The sequence below is a fragment of the Taeniopygia guttata genome, chromosome 2, assembly GCF_048771995.1.
Source record: "Taeniopygia guttata chromosome 2, bTaeGut7.mat, whole genome shotgun sequence".
Classification (NCBI taxonomy): domain Eukaryota; kingdom Metazoa; phylum Chordata; class Aves; order Passeriformes; family Estrildidae; genus Taeniopygia; species Taeniopygia guttata.
Window position 1 is genome coordinate 128,792,370 of NC_133026.1, and position 20,956 is coordinate 128,813,325.

At 39.8% G+C, this 20,956-nt stretch overlaps 1 protein-coding gene across 3 annotated transcripts; it reads left to right on the forward strand.

Moving 5' to 3' along the window:
* The first annotated feature begins 45 nt into the window (after positions 1 to 45).
* Positions 46 to 20,701, forward strand: PLEKHF2 (pleckstrin homology and FYVE domain containing 2). 3 transcript variants are annotated; one of them, XM_072924840.1, is made up of 3 exons: positions 70 to 144; positions 11,459 to 11,556; positions 17,336 to 20,701. In XM_072924840.1, the coding sequence occupies exon 3, from the start codon at positions 17,350 to 17,352 to the stop codon at positions 18,097 to 18,099; it is 750 nt and encodes a 249-aa protein (XP_072780941.1). In that variant the 5' UTR covers positions 70 to 144; positions 11,459 to 11,556; positions 17,336 to 17,349; the 3' UTR covers positions 18,100 to 20,701. The 3 variants fall into 3 exon arrangements, with proteins under 3 accessions (XP_030122305.1, XP_072780941.1, XP_030122306.1); XM_030266445.4 differs by lacking the exon at positions 11,459 to 11,556 and having other exon boundaries at positions 46 to 144; XM_030266446.4 differs by lacking the exons at positions 70 to 144; positions 11,459 to 11,556 and adding an exon at positions 344 to 541.
* Positions 20,702 to 20,956: the final 255 nt, after the last annotated feature.

A 20,956-nucleotide genomic window follows, 5' to 3' on the forward strand; every position in this document is an offset into this window, starting at 1 on the left:
GCCGGGCCGCTCTTCCTTCCCGCCCAAGATGGCGGCGGCCCCGCCCCGCCGGGCGGTGTCCCGGAGCCCGTCCCACGGCGTGGGGTGTATGACCGCGGCCGTGCGGCGGGTAGGGCAGGCGGCGGCCGGAGCGGGGTGTACCGGGTGAGCAGCGCTGTCCGGCCGCGTTCTGGGCGCCCGGGGATGGCTTGGGTCGGGGCCGGCCGGGGAGCGAGAGGGAAACTTTCCTCGCGGAGCCCTTCTCCGCCGGGACTCCGGCCGCTCTCTCGCGGCCATGTTGGGAGCCGGGGGCTGCCCGGGGGGAAGGAGCGCCCCGGCGGGAGGCGGCGCTGGGCTCCGCTGTCCCGCCCGGGGCTGGGGCAGCGCCGCGTCCCGCCGGCAGGGAGGCAGGCGGCGGGGCGGGCAGGACGCGGGGAGGGAAGCGTCGGCGGCGGGCGCTAGCTTGTCCCAGGGCACTGAGAGAGTTGGGGGCTCTCGGAAACGAGTTCGTCTTCGGGAAAGGGGAGAAACAACAACAACGGCGGCGGCCCCGCGGCGTTACGTAAGTGCCCGAAACTCCTGGACTCGTGACTCCGCCGAGGCGCCGTGAGGCGGCGGGACGGGCGGGCGGAGGGCGCTTCCTGCCCCGGCGGGCTGGGGGCCGCGCTGCCCCGACCCTTGGCTCGCCCGGTGAGGCTCCGTGTCGGTCTCGGAGCGAGGCGCCTGAAAAGTGTTGGCACTGTTGTGAAAAAACAGCGGAACCGCGAGTCGCGCGGCTCCGAGCATAAGGTGCTGGTTTTTTCCTCTATGAAATTCACCTATTTTGAGGGGAATGTAACTGGTCTGCCAGCGATACGTATGGCTCATAAGCTGTTTTCTGCAAGTAGCTCGAGAAAAGACAGCTGCATGTTTTTCCTCTCGCCTCATTCGAAATACTTTGTTCATAGGCACTCATGTTTATAAATGGCAAAACTGCTCATCGCGGCGAGAAAGCGATGGGTGATTCTGCTGAGCAGCACGTCCTGGCATCGGCTTTGTCCCTACTAAGGGGAATAGCTGTAACTCGAGTTTTGACATAAAGCATCGGTGCAATGGTTGTTGATAGCCAAAAGGACCTTTTATATCCTTAACCAGAGACCAGAAATCGTCTTTTGGCTGAATTGATGCAAATGGTTCCAGAAGCATCATTAAGTTCTAATTCAGGCTGTCCTCAGGCTGTGCTAAGAGTTTCTGAAAGGGTTGATGCTTACTTGAGAAACACTATATCTGAAGCTTCAATGTGCCTAACAGCTTAAGGTCAGATGAGGTTAATACAGTAGGCAAAGTGGCTCTAAAAGCAGACCCACAACACAGGAATCTGTTTCAGAACTGAGACTGCAAATTCCTCTTTCTCTCATGAAATAAGGAGAACTTAAATATCCAGATCTTAAGTTCTGATACTTGTATATTGAATTATTTTAGGGATACTTGTCTGAAAGAAGGGAAGTATTTAAAGACAGCAGTGTAATCGGTGCTGAGATCCTGCAGATTAATTGCTTTGTGTGCCGTCATCAGCATGCAGAATGGAATCGGTTCTTTAGCTCAGAAGGCAGTTGCTTTTAGCCTCTAATTTAAAAACTGTTGACTAATCCCAATGGGTAATAGGAATCCCAGTGTTGTAAAATGTCTTTTATATTAGCTCAGTTTCTTAAATAATACTTTTCCAAGAGTTTTAGTGCCGCCAATTTTGTTGAAAACAACAATGAAAATGAAGTGTTGTATGCCTGAGTCCCAAATTCTTCCTTCTGAATGCAAATCAGCTGTGTGCCATTTGATGTGTCTGAGTTTTGCTCTACATACAAGCCCACATAGAGGAAGTTCCTTAAACACTAAATGAAAACTGTTGTGTAGAAATTTTTAGCTGGAGAAGGTGGTTCAGTTTCCAGTGTTGTATTCTGTAGAAAGAGAATACCATCTTTTCACCTGAAAAGAAAGTTTTCATTAGATGCAGCGATGAAATATTTTTTCAGCTAGAGCTTTGTTCTGTTACCCTTAAATCAAGGGCTGAGCTTTAACCATAGTAAATAGACATGTCCCCAGAGTGCCAGCAAGATCTATCCATAGTATCTTAAAGCGCTTTGGTTTACAAAAATTATCATTGGCAAAATGTTTGCTATACTCAAAAGGTATGGTGACTTTTAAGTTTCACTATTGTGCTTAGTGGATGCAGGGTAATTTTGGAGCAGTAAAGAGATGGAACTGCAATTTCAGGTGAGGCATGATATGACAGAGCATTGCCAAAAGCCCCATGAGAGCAGTTATGGCAGAATACAAACACTGGTTTCATACACTTACAGCATTGTTAATGGCTTGTCTTTGCCAAAGAGGGCTAGAGGTGTTTAAGTGAAAGCTTAGGGTCAAGGCATGGCACATAGATAAGGCAGAATTGAATTTTTTAGTACTTGCAGACCTCATTTTCTGAAAATGTATGTTAGATAAAACATTAGAAGTGGTGTCCTAGCAAACTAATGGCATGCCAGTTTTTGCGCTTATTAATGGGCGATGTCAAATAAGGAAATCCCAGTACTAACAACTAATATGATTCTTAGAAGATGGTATCAAAATAAAAATTTTTGATTTTTGTACTAGGAAATGAAATCTTGTTTTGTACAGCTTCAAATGGTAAAGGTGCTTTTGTGACTTATTTCAAGCTGTGTTAGTATTCAAGCTTACTTTTTTCCATTTAATTTTTTTAAAGTTACAGATCATGCTTATATATGTATGTTTTATTATTTTCCTGAATTAATTCAGTATTTGGATGAAAGTATGATATTCTGAAAGAGAGTACTTACAGGCAAATGTGGATTTCTGAAATAGAAAAACGTATTTAAAACTTTCTCCCTATTGCAGCAAGTGCCAAGTTTGCTGTTGTAGGATAATTTTTCATGATTCATTGGAGGACTTGTTTTTATAGTTGAGGGGGATGAAAATCTACTCTATAGATAGGTGTGGTAGAATATGTTTACTAAAGATTGTTTTATTGTTGTTGTGAACTGTAAGATAGGATTACATTAGCAAGTAGAGTCCTGCAAGTTCAGGGCTGCAAGAATGAGTCAAGTGGAAATGAGTCTCTACATATGAGAAGTGGCTTGATTGAGACTTGTAGGACAGAGATTCTCCTTTTATGAAAATAAATATTACTGTGCAGAAGTGTTATTGAACAGAAGAGTACTGCGTGTTTTTCAGCCTGCCACTTTAATGCTACACAGTCAAAAATGCACACATGTTGACTTTAGTTGCATTCATAGGTAAGAGGACTGCTTCTTTGGATATAATATCTTTTTTTTTTTTTTTGGTCATTGGGTTGGGTTTTTTTTTTTGCTTATCAGTGATTGTAAATAATTTAAGGATTTTTAAAAATAAAGTGAGTGACTTTCTATATTTTCCTCTTTGCATCATTTTATTTTACAGCAAAACAGTGTTAAAAGTACTGTGTATGTAATGTAGCAGGGTTTTGGCATTTGTCAGATTGCAAAAGAAGAAAAAAAAACAGTTGAAAGTTAAGGATTTCAAATACAGAAATGTTGATCCTGCATCACCCTGTCCTCCAATCCCCAGTGTAATGTGGATTGTAAGAATGTGGGCGAATGTAATAAGATTACATGCAAGCAGTTGGTTACTGTGTGGAGAGGCAACCTCTTGAGAAATTTTACTGATACAAAAAGACACAGGGGGCTGTTAAATAATGATAAATATGATCTTTGTATCAGCAGCTTTAGCTGTCTTTTAAGTGCTTCTTGTGCTTCCAATATATAGTCTAGAGGTAACTGTTTTGCTTTTAAGTGCTTAGTATACCTTCTGAAGAAGGAAAAGTTACAGCATGTTTTTTAGCATCTGCATTTCTGAAGTGTACACATAATTTGCTAACCAAATTAACAGTGTACCGTGCATGCAGCCATTCAGGTTGTCAGCATCTTCCTTATGCAGGTGAATTTCAGTGCAAACCTTTGTGCAGTTTTCCAGTTGTCCTCTATATAGTCTGTACTTCAGTTGCTTTCCATATAACTAAAATAAATCAAATACATCCAACAATCAGTGAAAGGGAAAAGGGCCAGTGAATGCATTTCCCAGGGAGGCCATCACCTACAGTAAGCTGCTGTGATTAAGGGGTTCTTTAAGGAAATAACTCCTTGTTTTTACCCTTCTCCTGCTTTAAATGTCTCCTGCCTTAGCTGTCAATACTTGGTAATGTAAAACTTCTGAGAGTGATTTTCAGTGTACTTCTGTTCAGAAAGCTGTGTGTGACAGTGATTAGTTCCCCCTCCACCCCTCCCTCTCTCTGATCTAGATTAACAGCATTGAGGCAAGTGAACTGCCCTTTTAACACACAGATTATGTTTGAAAAACTGGTTACATTGAAGATCAATGAATTTTATTTATGGTATCATTGTTCTAGCTTTCCTTTTGGCTTTTATTAATAGCTGTCAGATGTTGGTTTTCTAGACCTTCATCATTCATCCATGTGTCACCAGGTAGCATAAGATGTTGATGTGTGAAAGGTCTTATTACATCCCTTGCTCAGAAAGAGAATTTGACCCTTGCCGTATAACCTTATGTGTTTTTAAATAATGCTGGATAAATATATTTTAAATACTGCTGGGGAGCAGTGACAGGTCCATGACTGCAGCACTTCAGTTCTGTCAAGCTTTCTGCAAATCTCGTGCAGTTTGATTCCAAGCCCTAAGCTGTGTTTCAGCTGCCTACACCTCTGGGATCTCCCGATGCCAGCTCTGCACATGGTTACTGGGGTGTGAGCCATTTTTGGTACCAATTTGGGCAACTTGTTTCAGTGGTTTTAAATAGTAGGAAAAAGATTCCCTGCAAGCAGTCATACTTGTCCTTAGTCTGTTCTCGCTGGTGAACTAGTGGTAGAAGTTACTTGGAGCTTTTTTTAATTAAGGAGTGAAGAATTTGAAAGAGTTCAGTATGTCTGTATGTTCTGTTTTTCCTACTATAATATTGAAAGTGTGCTCCAGCAGTGTTTTGTCTGATCCTCTTAGGTCAGTGATCAGCAGCCTGGCCTCCTGAAGGTATTTCTACAGGATAATGTATTATTAGGGTTACCTCTTAAAGTAGAAATTTCTTAGCTTAGGTAGATCAGGACCAGGAGAAAGTTGAGGTGATTGCACCTGCTCAGAGAAGAGAAGGTTGAGTGTTGTTACTTGCCTTGTCTTGTTTAGTTTTGTGGAAATGCTTAAAGTTGCTGAGCTGATAAAAGAAACCTCTTTGTGCAGGTTCTTTTCCTATAACAGGATTCAAAGAGCACATGCAGATTAAAAAAATTGATATAATAAAAATGAAATAGCAATGATGTTATGTTGCTGTGCTTGTAAATTGTGAGACTCCATGGGAAAACTTTGCTCTCTTTTAAAACATGGCTTGCTAAAAGTGGAAGTCCTTTTGTGTTGTAGTACTTTGTAGAAAATTAATGGCCCTGACTACTTGGTAACTCGCTCTAATTTGGTCATGCTGTGAATTATTACCTGTCCTCTAGTCCTTGTTAGACTGTTAGTGAAGTCAGTAACTTCTCTCATAATGGTAATAAAAGTGAACTGAAGAAAACTTAAAACAGAAAACTTTTTTTTAACACTATCTTGTTTAAGTACTTGTGCCTAATAAAAATATGTGAGCCACTGAACAGGCTGGTGTGTTACAGGTTCGCATTTGTAGGAGAAAAAAGGAAAAGTAAATTCTGTGAACCTGATGGAGGTTGAAGGTCTTTGGAATATGTAGCTGGTCTGGTAGCTCTCAGGTGCTGAAACAAGAAAATGCCCTAAGGTCCAGGAGGTGCTATTTTTAATGTATACTTGTGTCTTACAGATGCGTAGAGATCTTTCTGTAAATGTTCTGTACTTGTCAGTTAGAATTGCTGCAAGAAACATGCTGAAAAGCACAATTTATTTCAATCACTGGAAACCAAATCCTCTTTTTCACTTTGACTGTGAGATGGTCTGGGTAGCTATTAACAAGTTACCTCCATGGGTGCTGTAATAATCCATAACAACAACAAACCACACAGCTGATCTGGTTTCAGGAAATTGCTTGCAAGATGGATTTGTCAATAGTTCTTGTAGAACAGCTGCATCTGTGTTTTTCTATACTAATGATGCTGTGTCCCCTCCTCAAAAGAATTGAAATAGGTCTTTTCTAAAATTTAAAATGTTAATGCAGTGGGTTCTCTTTGTTATGCTGGATTGACAAAGGCGAAGTAGGATCTAGCTTGCTCAGAAATTAGTCAGGTCCTTTTGACTGATTTTTTTTTTTTTTTTAATGTTGCTCACCCAATGGCCATTTAATGCTAAGTGTGTATATCTGTCTAGTAATTTGCTAGCCCAGCTGTCCAGATGTGTGGCCGGGTGCTGCCGGACTGGGCTAAAACCAGTTAAGCTGTTCCTTGAAAAGCCGTGTATCAGATGGGAGGGGCACACCCGGCGCCTGTCCAGGCAGCCTGGAAGGGAGGGGCGCGTCCCTGCTGCCAAACTGGAGAGTAACGTTTTGTGGGAGAGACTCTCCAAACAGCTAAACAGCTGGAGTAGGGAAATACTAAATTATAAACATAAAAATACATCCCAGTGTTTGGTATCGCTGCCTGGTCAAGTGATCATTTAGGCACTGACCCAGCAGATGGGGTTTGTGTCTCCCGAAGCTTCTTGAGGTGGAGCAGGATCCCAGGCTGCTGCCCTCTGCCCTTGACTCTTCAGGCACATTTTAAAGGTGTTGATCTGTTGTCTGTGTTTCTTCTGATATGTTTTATCTACTTAGACCTGTGGAAAACTTCAGAAGGAGCTTCAGCTTTTTTGGACTTCAGCTCAGTGGAAATTAATTTTGAAACTATAATTCTGTGTATCTCCCCAGTGCTTTGGTTAAGATGAAAGATGCAGTTTGCTAGCACCAGAAGTTAAGCTAAACCACATTTAGTGCTCCTAAATACATGCAGATGGCAAGTCAAAATACTAAGGTGTTTTCCCATGACAACAAAAACTTGATCTGAATACTGGACTTTTTTAGTCAGTTTCTTGTTAATTAACTTTAAAGGGCACACTTGTGTCATGTAGTTTATTAATACATAATTTTTAGGTATACAAAATATCTGCCTTTTCACTTGTCCCTGTTTTAGTATGCTGACAACTGCAAGTATTTGCTGTGCCTGTAGTTGCCTGGATCTTGCTTTCTGTGCTTTGAGAGATGAGTTTGTTAAACTTGAGCATTATTCATGGTAGATCAGGCCTGCCTGTTCATCTCTGCAGAATTCAAGCTTTCAGGGTTTTTGGTTGTGTGCTGTGGTTTGGGGTTTTTTGGTGTATATTTTTGGTTGGTTACTTTTATAATAATTCATTTAATTCTAGCTATTTCACATGTGTGTGCTAGGGACCTCCTCTTTTACATCTTGGACAGTGTTAAGAATTTCTTCATCGAAATATGGCAGCATCTCAGCTCCTGAAGTGCTGCTCAAGCCAGGTAAGCCAGTGTAGGTGCTTGGGAAATGCTCATCTTATCAGGAGATGGGTGCCGACACAGAGAAGTTGGCTTAGATAGCTGCTCTGTTTGCTCCAACCCCTGACTACCAGGTAGGGGATGGAGAATTCGTGTTTCTTCCCAGCAGCAGCTCTGTCTCTATCATGCCATAAGACAAAAACAGTACCAGCTACCATGGTTTATTGTAAATAGTAGCCTAACAGTGGTAATAAGCAGCTGACTTAATTAAAAAGTTGGACCTCTTACAAGAATGTTCCTCCTGGACTTCTGCAGTGAGGTGTCTTCTCCCTTAATAGGCATTCAGGGATGACTTGCTGTGTTGCAGGGGACAGAAGGGAAATACAAGCCCTAACAATTGGTCTAGGAGTGCATTGAGGCCTCCTGATCCCGTACTTCCCTGTGGTACAAACCCTTCAGTACTGCTTGCATTTCATTAAAAAGTTGGACCTCTTACAAGAATGTTCCTCCTTTCATGTTTTCTCCAAGCAGGAGAAGATAGTGGGAGCAGCTTTGAACTCAGTAATTCTGTTTCTTTCATGGGTGCCACATGTTTCTTGCTTGGAGCAGGGGTGCTGCTGTTCCTGCACGTGGCCTTATGGCCAAGGTGGTTCCTCTCATTCTTCATGCAGGGCAGGTTTAAAACAGGCCAGACGTGTCTGGTGGAACAGCCTTCTTCCACATGCCTTTATTTTCTTTGTGTCTCCTCTATGATTACTTAGAATTATGACTCTTCTGGATGTGGGAGTTGGATGTTGTTTACAAGCAGTTTAAGTTGGTGTTCTATTTCCAGCTGAGGTTTATGGTGTTAAATACCAAACCTTGTGAGCAGCTAATGTGCAGAACTTAGATGGTTTTGCCTGCATACAGCAGCTCAAGGACTGTGGTAATTGTTCAGCAGAGTAACCTGGATAGTAAAACAGCATTACTGTGCTCTTACTGTGCTAATACATATGCTGCTTGGCAAAATTTTAGCCTTTTGCTAAAAATCGCTTTCTGTACCCAAATGAGCTTCTGAGTAGGTTAGGGAATATAAGGTCATACATCTTGAAAGATCTCCCTAGAAATGATTTCCGTCCTGAAGACAGAATTGGCCTTTCTAGGCAGTCTTAATTCAGGAATTCGTAACTGATTTTGATAATGCAAACTTGAAAAGCAATGCACTTGCCATGCAGGTTTGATAATAAAGTGAGTTTTTTTGTTGTTATACATTTAGAATTATTTACATAATATGAGCAATTATTACACAACTGGTCAACTAAAGTGGAAGAGCAGTCCTTGCTTGTAAGATAGAAATTAGATTATACAAAAATGAACTGTAATTTGCTGAAAGAATTACTAATCTACAAGATGTCAGCCAGTTAAAACAAAAAGTTTTACACTGTACTTTCAAGAATAATTTTAGTGGGATTTGCTTTGTGACAGTCACATGCAGAAGTTAAAACAGTTAATTATAGTTTGTATGAGCTGTCATATAGATCATTATAGTAATTACAAGTTTATGATGACATCCAACCAGACAAATGCATGGATTTGCTTTTCATGATGTAGTTGGACATGACTATATACTGGACTCAGAAATAATCTGAAGTTTCTAAAGTTTTGTCAAGGCAGAGTATTCACAGGCTGCACAGTATGAAGTAATGTGGTTGCTGTTAACATATTTCCGGCGTGGTTTCTGTGGTTGATGCCACAGCACTGGCCAACAGGTTGAGACAAATCAATGGTTAAGATTGCTGGGTCATACTGGATATACCAGTGAGGGGGTGAGTTGGCTAATCTGTTTCCCCACACTGGAGCCATTACTCCACAGGCTTGCACAATGCAGGAAGATGTGCCTTCATGGGGGGAAGAAAAAAAAAAGCATTTATATAGAAAATCCTAAAAATCATGAGAATCATAAAATGTGACTTGGGAGGGGTCCACAGAAATACCCTCTTTCCTGCCAGTGTGCTGCTGATTGCTGCTTACACTGTTTCTTTATAGTGTTCAGAATGATATGTTGCAAGCATCTTTGCATCTCTAATCTGAAGAAGCCTTAGTGTTGCCATCATCTTTTTTAGTGTTTTATCATGCAGCTTTTTTTGCCTTTGTGAAATAACAGTATTTATTAAGGGTGTGGGAAATGGTTTGAAGATTCAACAGCTTACATTGCCATAAGGAAGAGGTTGGTTGGGTTTTTTTGTCTGTAAATCAAGTCATAGTTTCTGTCCCACTATCAGTACCTTTCTGAACACGGCAGCCATTAACCAGGTCATTCAGAAGTGGTTATCTGGATAAAGACTATGCTGAAGTTCAGAGGGATTTTATTGCCTCATTTCCTGCTATCATCTCTACCTTGATAAAGTCTCTGAAATATCTCTGCTCTTCTTTCTTTTCAGTATTGTGATGAAGCTTTTTGTTATACTTGATGCATCTTTGATATTTTATCAGGATTATCCTCTATATGCTTACCAGCTGGTTATGATAATGATAGCAAGACTGTTAAATACAACCGTTTGAAGAATACTTTTTTTAAGAGAATCATTAAGAGAACTGTTTGTTAGAAGGCTGTATTTCCCTTTAAGGGACAGTTGTTGTTTTATGTTTTAAATAGCATCCATCTAGCTCCAGCATAGGACAGGCATTTAGTTGTTGCTGTCATGTCAGCTTTTAGCAGTGATAAGACCTTTAGAGAACATTTGTTGTGCTCATATCTCCTAACAACATAATATTTTTGTGGGTGAAATTTTTATTTGACTTAACTTTAGGCTAAAAATGGTCCTTTTGCTATTTAATAAAAAGCAACTGGTGAATAATGTAAGTATATAATTAATACTAAAAAAGCCGTCAGTTAATTGTTACAAAAGTATTTATGTAACTGTAGATAATTGAATGAAATTCTAATACATTAAAAATGAGTTGATGGATACTGGCCACCTAATTTTCCTCAGTAGTTTATTTTATATGCTGAATTATAGAAATAAAGTTTAATTAAATGCCTCTTTTTATATGATGTTTAATCCAGCTGTTGTTGTTTGCCGTACCTGCCAAGGGCCATAAAGGTGGCTTGTGCATGAATGCTTAGATTCTGATTACAGCTGATGAGATCTAAGTCCATAGAAAATGTAATTTTGCCAGCCAGGACAAGCGTCAATATCGTCCTTCTCTGGATGTACTGAAGGATGCAGGGTAGGAGGTGTAACTAGTGAGGCTGAAGTAAGATTTAAAACATGCTGATTTGTCTTCTCACTTGTATCAGATCTGCAGTACATGTTTTTAGTTCAGCAATTTTCCACACTAAAACTATTTTCAATGCATTAAACATGGATAAATTTCCTTAAACAGGTTGCATTTCAGAAATTTACACTTGTATTTTACTTGACAGTAGTGCAAAATGTCAAATGTTGCTCTTAAGAGCAATATATATAATACTGCTAGAGGTCACCATACTGTGTTACAGTACTGAGATGCCTTTATAGCTGGAGCTTTGTCCACAAAAAGTAGTGATACTACTGTTTCAGACAGAACTTTAAGTGAGGGATGTATGAGGGTTCTGGGTAACTTAATTGTTGGTGTTTATGCAACTATAACTCAAATTGGCCTGTCTTCCTTGCATAGGTAAAGTGCAAGAGGAAAATTTTATGAGTCTGATGTGATAGTATAATATATAATGATTATTTGAAGCTTGTTACTAAAATACTTCCATTTACCTAAATGACTGATTCTTCCTGATGATCTCTTTTTAGGAAGAGTGTGATATTTTCCTCTGTGGATCCAAATAATGAGTCATCTTACAAACCAGTAATTTAATGCACTTTAGATTTCTGGTCTGCAAATAGTTCTTGTCTGTCTTTGGTTTATAATTTACTTGTTTCTGTCTTGCAAAATTTTTTTTTTTTGTTTTTCTGTACCTTTCATATATGTTGTGTGATTAAAGTATAATGAAGCAAAATTAATTTCTGTTTGAAATTTCTGTTTTATGCAGAACTTTCAAGTTGTGGAGTCAAACATGATAAAACCTGTAACTTTTGCCTGCTATTAATAGACTTAGAAACTTCTATGAAGCATGTATGTTACCTTTAGGTAAGAAGGAGAATTGTTTAATTTGAATATATGTGGCGTTGCATGGTTGATATGTATGTGCAGGTGTGAGAACAAGGGCTCTCTGTGACAACTGGATAATTATTTAGAAGTTTATTGGGTGGCAAGGTATAACATGCTTTGATTTAGATAGGCTGTTTCTGTCTTTTCTGTCTTTATTTCTTTTTGTACTCATCTGTTTCTGACTCTTTTCTATTCCCTACATTTGCTTCAGTGCACCCATATCTGTATCTCACTTGGCCATTCTGATGGTGTGGTTAGTGACACTTTTTTTTGGACCTGTGTTACTGAATCTGGCTTCAAAACATCCAGGATCCTGCTGCAGTTTTAGGACTGGATGGACCTCTTTGTGATCAGTTCTGAGCTCTTGTGCTTTTTGCAGCAGCTTAAATATGCTTCTTTTTCTTTAAAGCTGTCACCTTTACTATTAGTATTCATAGGAGTGGATAAACTGCTTGTGTCCTGATACCATGGCTCTGAGAAATACAGACTGCCTGGTTTGTATTAATGCAGTTTGTTAAATGTAGTTGTTAACAGCCTCTAATAGCTGATTGCAAAGATGATGATAGATGACAATTATAACAAGGCCAGTAATATTTTTCTCCCTTGAAGGAGGGTTGAAGAAAAATAATTATAAAATTAGATGCTTATTAATTAACATTTGTTAGCAGGGACTGTACACTGGACTTGATCTGTTCTTGCCCAAGCCAGAAGTAATGGAACATTGCCAGTTCTGCTGTCTTGCTGAAGAAACTTGGGAATTTGGGTTGTGTCTCTCTCTTGCACACCCTCTGTGCCTTTCCTACAGCCTGAAGGGAGTGCTGGTTGTGATGGTAGCATGCACTGAGCTGGGATAAGGAAATGATTTTGTGCTGAGATGTATGCAGTCTGCATCACTGTGCCATAACAGCTTTTTCATCTCATTTCTCCCCTCCAGCACCTTTCTTATTTGTGGTTCTGCTTATGGTGCTAATGCTAACTGCTACAGTGCTAATGTTCTGGTAGTGAATTGGGTGTAACTATGTCAGTCAGGGTTGTGTTCTTTTTGGTTGACTCCTTATGTCTGTCCTCAGCTGCAGCAATTCTGTGCAGTTTAGTCTGTCCACTATCACAAGCAGAGCTAACATCTGAAATAAACATTCTATTTTAAATGAGATCTGTAGAAGCATTGAGTCCTGGGAGATCATTGGTTTGGTCTCCAGGATACAGTGGCAGGAAGAAAAAATTATGTGGAAAGTGACTTGTCAGTGCACAGCAACCCTAATAGAATTATATTCCTGCAGCAGTAGTTTGGAATGTTAATAACTGTGGAAAGTGCATGACTTCCTCAGCATGAGTTGTGTTTTAGGTAAGTGGATAATTTGTTAGTTCTTCAAACATTTCAGTCTATTGTTTGATAACATTGAAGGTGGTTGTTCTCGCCAACAGGATGGAATTGTAAAACTGGATTAAAATAGAGGAGCAAGAAGATCTTGATAACATATTTTGATATCTTGATAACAATTGTTCTTTCTCTAGAAGCTCCTTGTGAATAAAAGGGGAAATAACTTAAACGTCAAAACCAGTTCTTTATATTGTAGAATTTGGGGTGTTCTGTGTCATGAAATATTTTGTCACCTTTATATAGCATATTATGTCATGGAAATGAAAGCCTTTGCCCAGTATTTTCATCATGAAAGGTACTAAGAGTGTGTGTGTGAGAGAGGGACAAATGGAAGGTATTGCAGCATTTTGAGAGTTGAGATTTATTTATTTGGAAAGGCTGCTAAACCCTGCTTATGTAGTAGCTCTTTGTAGCTACTTTTCTTATTAAGTGACCTGTCTGTGTAGTTTTAGTTTGTTTGGGGGCAGGTTTTGTAATGTTTTGACTAGCAGCTAGTATTGTGCTGCCGTCTGGACACAGCACATGAATCTGATGTCTGTGAGGACCATCAGTCCATCACAAATGGATCTACTCTGAATAAAGGCCTCAGGACTTCTAGGAGTTTAAGAGTTTGTGTGCCAGAAGTGTGAAATTAGTCACATATGATAGAAGTCTGAATGATTTCACAGTATTCATAAACTGAGACTATATGTAAGACACTCTTCCCTTAAGTAGAATTGTCTAACCTTTTATTTCAAAGCCTGTAGTTCTGGTTTATTCCTCACTTGCTTGAGGAAGGATTTGAGCATGTTTCCAGCAATTTGCCATCAATCAGGAATCACTTTGTTTGCTCAGGTCTTGAGATCTTGCATCTTCAGGGCGGTAATACAGTATCTGCTTGTCATGATGGCCAGCAATAGAAACTTCAGAATAAAGTTTAGCTGGAAGAGAGGAGGATATTGGCGCCCAATTACAGGGCATGATGATCTGCTATCTCTTACAATAGCTCTAGATATGCTTTAAGAAATGATTGTAATTTTTAAAGACTGGTAATTGATAACTTTGCTTTTGGACTGTGACATTTGGGGTTAAAACTTCTGTCGTGTGTCCAGACAATATTTAATTTTAATCTCCTTGGTCAATGTGCTCATGAGAGGAAGAGCTGCACTTCTTGTAACTTTAGCTCCTGTCAGTTAGGGATGTCTTCTCTTGTATTTATGGTCTGTTTTGGTCACGTTTCATGATTATTTGTAATCAGGATGTATTTTGGGTAGTTTTCTGTCCATTTCTGAATTTGCTTCCTTTCTTAGAAAAGGATAGTGAAGGTGTGTGAGCATTAGTGTGCATAGGATTTCAGATGGATTTAAAATTTTTAGTTATTTAAAAACTCAAGAGAAAAATATCTGAATGCTTATTCTAAAAAGCCCAATCTGTTAATGTGGGAAAATACAATTAATGCCTTGGAAAGGTGGAATTGGCAGCAGCAGTCTCTGGTATTTATGGCCTTGAGACTGGCCAGGTGGGAATTTTTATCCATCACAGAAAAAAGTTTCAATCTGGAAGAGATGCAATTTATCTTGTCTTTTGTAATACTTCTTAGCTTTCCCAGGATTCTTGCTTAAGGTCCAGTTAGTGATTTTTTTCACAACAAGCTCAAAATAGTCTTCAGTGCAAGTTCTGGAGCCGTGTCTCTTGATTTCAAGCCATGATTATTAAATGATCTTGGTTGGAGTTGTTTTCTCGTAAATTGTCCTAGGGAACAGTTAAAGTTTTAATAAAACCTTTAGGTTTTTTTTCTGCCCTTGTTTTCTTCTCCCAGTGACTTGTATTTTGAAAGCTTTTGCAGTGGCCTTGAACTGAGTTTGCAGTTTATTGGTGGGGAGTGCAGGGCTGAGTTGGAGCTGTGGAGCAGCGACTGCTTCCTGCAGGTGGCTGTGACTTAACACCAAGAGCTTGAACCCATCAATATTGTTGTGTTTGTGGGGGTGGGGTAGGAGTAGTGTTCTCCCCTGTGGACTACTGAAAGCATTTAACTTGCTGTAACTTGTAGATCATTTGTATAATAGTGTAAGTTCTTAAGTGGTGCATATTGATTTGTACCTGCAGAAAAATGTATTTTCTGGGCTGTCTGCTTCTCATTCTGATGACAGATGTCCTTTCCCACTTCATGGAGAACATGGGATTACTAAATAACTTTAGACTGACCCTGTGACTGAGGCCTTGCTTTTTAAATTTGAAGGGCTGTTGGTTCGGTTTTGATGCTTGCAAAGGCTGTTGATTTCTCTTATGTTAAGTGGGAAAGGTTCTTTGGCAGTTAATGGCAATTAACTGTCATTCCAGATCCTGGGCTTCAGCATTCAGGCACCTGAATTTGATTTTGGAGCCCAGGACAGCAACAAGTACACATAAAAAAAGCTCCTAGTTTCTTTTCCATTCTCTTCTTACTGCTTTTTACTTGGCAGTTTGTATTTTGTCTTCACCTTCTGCAGATCAAAATTGTTTTGTATTTGGTGGCTTTATAATTCTCCTAACCATGAAACCAGTTAACACAATACTCATGTATTGTAACTAATGCTGTGATACATGTAAAGAAAATTCAAAAACAGGGCTGAGAAATAACTTTTTCAGAGGTTCTTCTGTCTTGAGTGTCAGACTTAGATACAAGATAATGTGTACAGAGCTTAAAAAAGGTAGTTATATCTGTGCAAGCTCACTAGTCAGACTACTTCAGTGTGAGGCTAATTACACTTTCAAAGCAGTAACTTAAAATGTTTGTGATCACAGGTAACATACTTATTTAGATGAGGCCTGGTGAGATGCTTCATCCCTAATTTGTAAGGACGTATCTGTGCTTTGATTCATAGGAGGAAGATTGCCTGGATCAGGTTGTAGCAGAGTGATGGAGTCTGAGCTGCATCAAGTCTGAGCCTTGTTTCAGCCCAGTTTCCTCTTGGTTGTAGGCTGATGCTGTATTGATGGTAGGAAGTGCAGATTAAAGAAGAAGTAGGTGATGCAGAGGACTTCCCAACTTGGAATCATGTAATGAAGCACAGGTAGAAGGCACTGGAGTATTTGCTGCTCTGCTCTTCATTGTTCAAAGCCGTGGCTTGTATCAAGGGTTGTTGTGAGCATCAGCCCTGTGCGAGGCATGGGGGAGCGTCTTCTGCGTGCTGAGAAAAACTCTGTCCACAGTACTTGCCTCTGCCAGACTTCTCACTGCTCCATCAAGCACAACAGCTCAGATTCATGGCTGTACTCACAAGGGATTTCAAAGGAGCAGATCTGGATTAGGCTGGCAGGATTTACCTTTGCCAGACTTCTGCCTAGGAAACTCTAGGGCAAAAGAGGCTAAAAAGTGGTTTGACAAGGTGTGAATCACTACAGTGACTTCTTAATTTTAGTTCCCTCTTGGGTGCCTTAGCTATCTCACACAAGAAAAAATATCTTATTTTTTACTTGGGGAACAACAAGATGGGGTTTTAATCTATAATTGGACCATACAGTTCATTAGCACTTCCTGAAATAAAATGTAATCTTTTTTAAACTTTGAGCTGCTGCAGGTCACTTGGTGTTTCTCAGGAGCATTTGTGAGTTCTGTGGCTTATCCTCTGTGTAGGTTGCCTGAATGTGATAGATGCAGATGTGGTTCAAGTAGGTGAGGAGGGAGGGACTGTGGGACTCCTGCAAAATGAAGGCAGCAGCAAGCAGGGGATGAGCCACCAGCTGTGACTCACTCCCTGTTCCTGGCTCAAGAGTTTGCCATGAAAGCAGGTGTTGTGGGGCATGCAAGCTGTGGCCTGTACAAAATGTTTCCAGCAGGTAGATTCATGGTTTTGGCCCATGATTTGAGGTTTACATACTGGAAAAAATGAGCAGTAGTGAGCTAGCGTTGGGGAGTGTGGTTTCCTATGTGAACAGCAATTATATAATTTGTTTGTTGTGTTAAAACTAATATGGGTCTCCAGGCTGCTCAGTTAACTTGATGTTTTTGTAGCATTAGAATTTGAAATGATGAATGATACTTCCTGTTGCTATCTGGAGTAGGTGCAGGAGGATATACAGAGAAATATGAGCATTAAACCAGGATGCAGTAGCCTTACTAGAGAGGAACTACTTTGTTGTTGGAGGCGCTCAAATGCAGTGCTGTCCGTGCTGTCTGTGTGATAAAGATAGCTGTCAGCTGCATAGAACATTTTTACCTTTGGAAAAAAGACTAATCAGTTGCTAAAAATTCTTAGGTGTTAATACTTATTTAAATCTAGCCCAAGTCAATGCCTCTTGGCCACCAGGTCCTGTTAGATATTTTAAGAAATGCAGGGTTGGTACCTTCCTTGAGGAATGCTGCTTGCTGTTGAATTCAGTCATCTTCTAATAACAAACTTTTTTTTCTGATTTTAGGATACTTGTGAAAGATGGTGGATCGCTTGGCAAACAGCGAAGCAAATACTAGAAGAATAAGTATAGTGGAAAACTGCTTTGGAGCAGCTGGTCAACCCCTGACTATTCCTGGCCGTGTTCTGATTGGAGAGGGAGTCCTAACAAAACTGTGTAGGAAGAAGCCCAAAGCAAGGCAGTTCTTCCTGTTTAATGACATTCTTGTTTATGGCAATATTGTAATCCAGAAGAAGAAGTACAACAAACAGCACATAATCCCACTGGAAAACGTCACTATTGATTCCATCCAGGATGAGGGAGACTTACGGAATGGGTGGCTTATCAAGACACCAACAAAGTCTTTTGCGGTTTATGCTGCCACTGCTACAGAGAAGTCAGAGTGGATGAACCACATAAATAAGTGTGTTTCTGATTTGCTTTCCAAAAGTGGGAAGACCCCTAGCAATGAACACGCCGCTGTGTGGGTGCCGGACTCGGAAGCTGCCGTGTGCATGCGCTGTCAGAAAGCCAAGTTTACGCCCGTCAACCGTCGGCACCACTGCCGCAAGTGCGGCTTTGTCGTGTGCGGGCCTTGCTCGGAAAAGAGGTTCCTGCTCCCGAGCCAGTCTTCCAAGCCAGTGAGAATCTGCGACTTCTGCTATGATCTTCTTTCTTCGGGGGAGATGACTGCTTGTCAGTCCACTAGGTCAGACTCCTACAGCCAGTCACCTAAGTCATCCTTAAATGATGTATCTGATGATGATGATGATGAAGACAGTAGCGATTAAGGACCAAATGTTTTTCCATGTGTTGCAAGTTGTGTTTCAAACCATATGGAGCTGCTTTTGGGGAAGTCTTTAGTGAGATTCCTCGGAGAAATCCTGTTCTAGCCATGAAATATGCCTGAATATCTTCAACTGCAATGTGCCTCAATCTATGAATTCTCTAGACAATAGTTGTTTTTTTTCTCCTCTGCAGGGATAGACTGGTGCAAATGTTATTAGAATATTTTCCAACTTCATTTACTTGAGTTGTGTCTAGGTTAGACTTTTGTGGAAGATGGGAGAATGGAATGTACTTTCTTAATTTAACAACCCATACTTTCTAGTGTTTCACATTGGTATGTTAGGTGGGTTTTTTTCAGAACCAGGGAGGAAAACTGTGAGCATGCACGGGATGATGATGTTTTTGTTAATCCTGTAGACTGTCTTATTTTTCTAGCCACGGTATATAATTAATTACAAGGTCATCCAATGCACAAACCTAAATGTCACAAAACTTGGGAACTCTTGTTTTGCTGTTACTTATGACTTCCTATGCCAAGCAGTGCCTTGTACCAATTGTGCTGATTCAGGACGAAACAAACCTATTTTATGTCTGTATTTGCCTAAATGCTGGTATCTGAGAGATTGTTGGTGCTATTGAAAATAACTGCTGTGTACAAAGTGGAGCTTTGACAAGGTCATAACTGCACCCCATAGTGGATGACGGAGTCCCAAATGGTATGTCCTCACCTATGGACTCTGCAGATTCCCACAAGCTTCAGCAACTTTCTCCTTGCAGAAGTTGTGTTGTAGGTTGGGATCTTGAGATGAGAAACTTAGGGAGATTCTTCATGGGGATTTATAGACTTTATTTTCAGAACAGTTACTAAGTTTCAAATTTGGTAAATGTGTACAGAAATTTTAGTTGGGTGATACAGCATTTGGGTGTGCTAGCCTACATATTTTTGGAAGTAATTCCCAAAGATGTCACAAATTTTTTTCTTATAACACTGGTGAGAGTACTGGGTTTTTTCTTTCCCCCAGGAGTTTTATTGGCTTGTTTAAAAATAACCTCATATTTTGAACAAGAAGCCTGCAAGTATCCTTGTAAAACTAGCTTTCCTTTTTACACAGCTGACCTCAGGATAAATGTGAGATGCAAGTTACTTCATTTTAAATGTATACCCAGGACCAAGAAAGATGTATCTAAGGACTATCATGAAATTGTCAGTGCAGAAAATGTCTTTATCGTAGTGTTCACTTTAATTTCTTGAATACAGAAGTGTCATGTTCCCTTATAAATGCAGAATTTACACTTGCAAAGACATGTTAAACCCCTAAATATATGTTCCTGTATTTTTATAATGATAACCTCAATTTTGAAGCAGAAAAACCTCTTTGAAATGGTTGTATGGATATAGTAGCAACTGACTTTATACAAAAAAATGTTTAACTTTTGTATCTATAAATGACAATTTCTGCACTGTTTGCCTTGGTTGGCAATAATTGGGTTAAGTATTTATTGAATAAACAATCAATGCTGCATGTTGCACTAGTCTCCCATTCTGTATGCTGAAAGTGTCAGTCATATTTTTTTTTATAGAATTTACCAGAGTACTTCAGAGCTGTATCCCTCCGTGAGATTTCTGGTAGCTAAAGATGCACTTAGCATCTATAGAGAGGCACTCTACATTCATACTTTGCAAGACATTGCTTCAGGTGAAAATTGCATCAGTATTTTTAGCCTAGACCTTTTCTTAAAATAAGGCTTTCTGTAGAAGCACTGAGGAGTATTTTCTCTACTTGGAAATAAATACACAAAGGGAAAAACACTTTGATACAGACTTGGGACCAGGAAGATTCTGTAAAATTGCCAGATTGTATATATTGAAAGACTAGTGGAAATAAAGAGTTGCATATACTTTTTCCTTGAAAGATGAGGGAGTGGTGACCCTGAAGCAGGGAAGATGGGCTGTTCTGAGAAGGCATTTTGTGCTAATAGTGCTTACTTTTTGTACCTTTTGGTATTTCTATTTTGGGAATAGAAACTTGCTAGCTTCAGTTTTTCTATAGAATCAAAGTCCAAACCTCCCTTGTACATACTTTCCAATGACTAACAATTGTTTTCTTCCTTATCCAATTGTTTCCTCTTTCTTAAATTGTCAAATATTAACTTGTCTTACAGAGTCCATCTCCTTGTGTACTTTCCCCTTGGTTTTCCGTATGATTTGCTTTTCAGCACCTTTTGGTGGAGGGAAAAAGATTTCTGAGAGTTAGATCACATCTGTATTTTGAGAATGTACTTGTACCTACTCCATATGTCTTTTTATCTGTGAATGAAACTTGCACTGTGCTGCACTGACCCCTGAAGCTGTAACCAAACCAATGCGTGCATGTGGAATTTTTCATCTGAAATTGTTGTACATGGTCCAAGCTTTTTAAAAAGCATTAAAAAATGTGTTTTATGGAAATATCCTATTCCTCAGTGATATTTGTTTAAAACTTTACAAAATGGACTGAACATTGATTTCTCTTCTACTTAAAACATTCTGAAAGGGCTCTTTTCATACTTTGTAATCTTGTTCTGTCAAGTGATTTTATTTACAAATACATGGTATAGCTTCAAGCCTGTGTTTTAATTTTCTTTAACTGTAGTCCTTCAAAGGTGGGAGAAAATAGGGCAGCTGGTTTTTTTATATTGACATGTAGTTTAACAGCAGGCTTATTCACTCTTTGGAGATATGAATAAACTGGGAGCATAAACCTGCAGAAGGAGTTTTAACACTAATTTTGAAGTAAGTGTGGTTATGTATTTAGAAGCTAGTTACACATTTAAGGAATGATTTAAAAGAAGTATGAGCAAGCACATTGCAAAGTTTGT

Bases quoted from the DNA above. Each gene is read 5' to 3' on its own strand.
- PLEKHF2 (XM_030266445.4), top strand. From the start codon at position 17,350: ATGGTGGATCGCTTGGCAAACAGCGAAGCAAATACTAGAAGAATAAGT.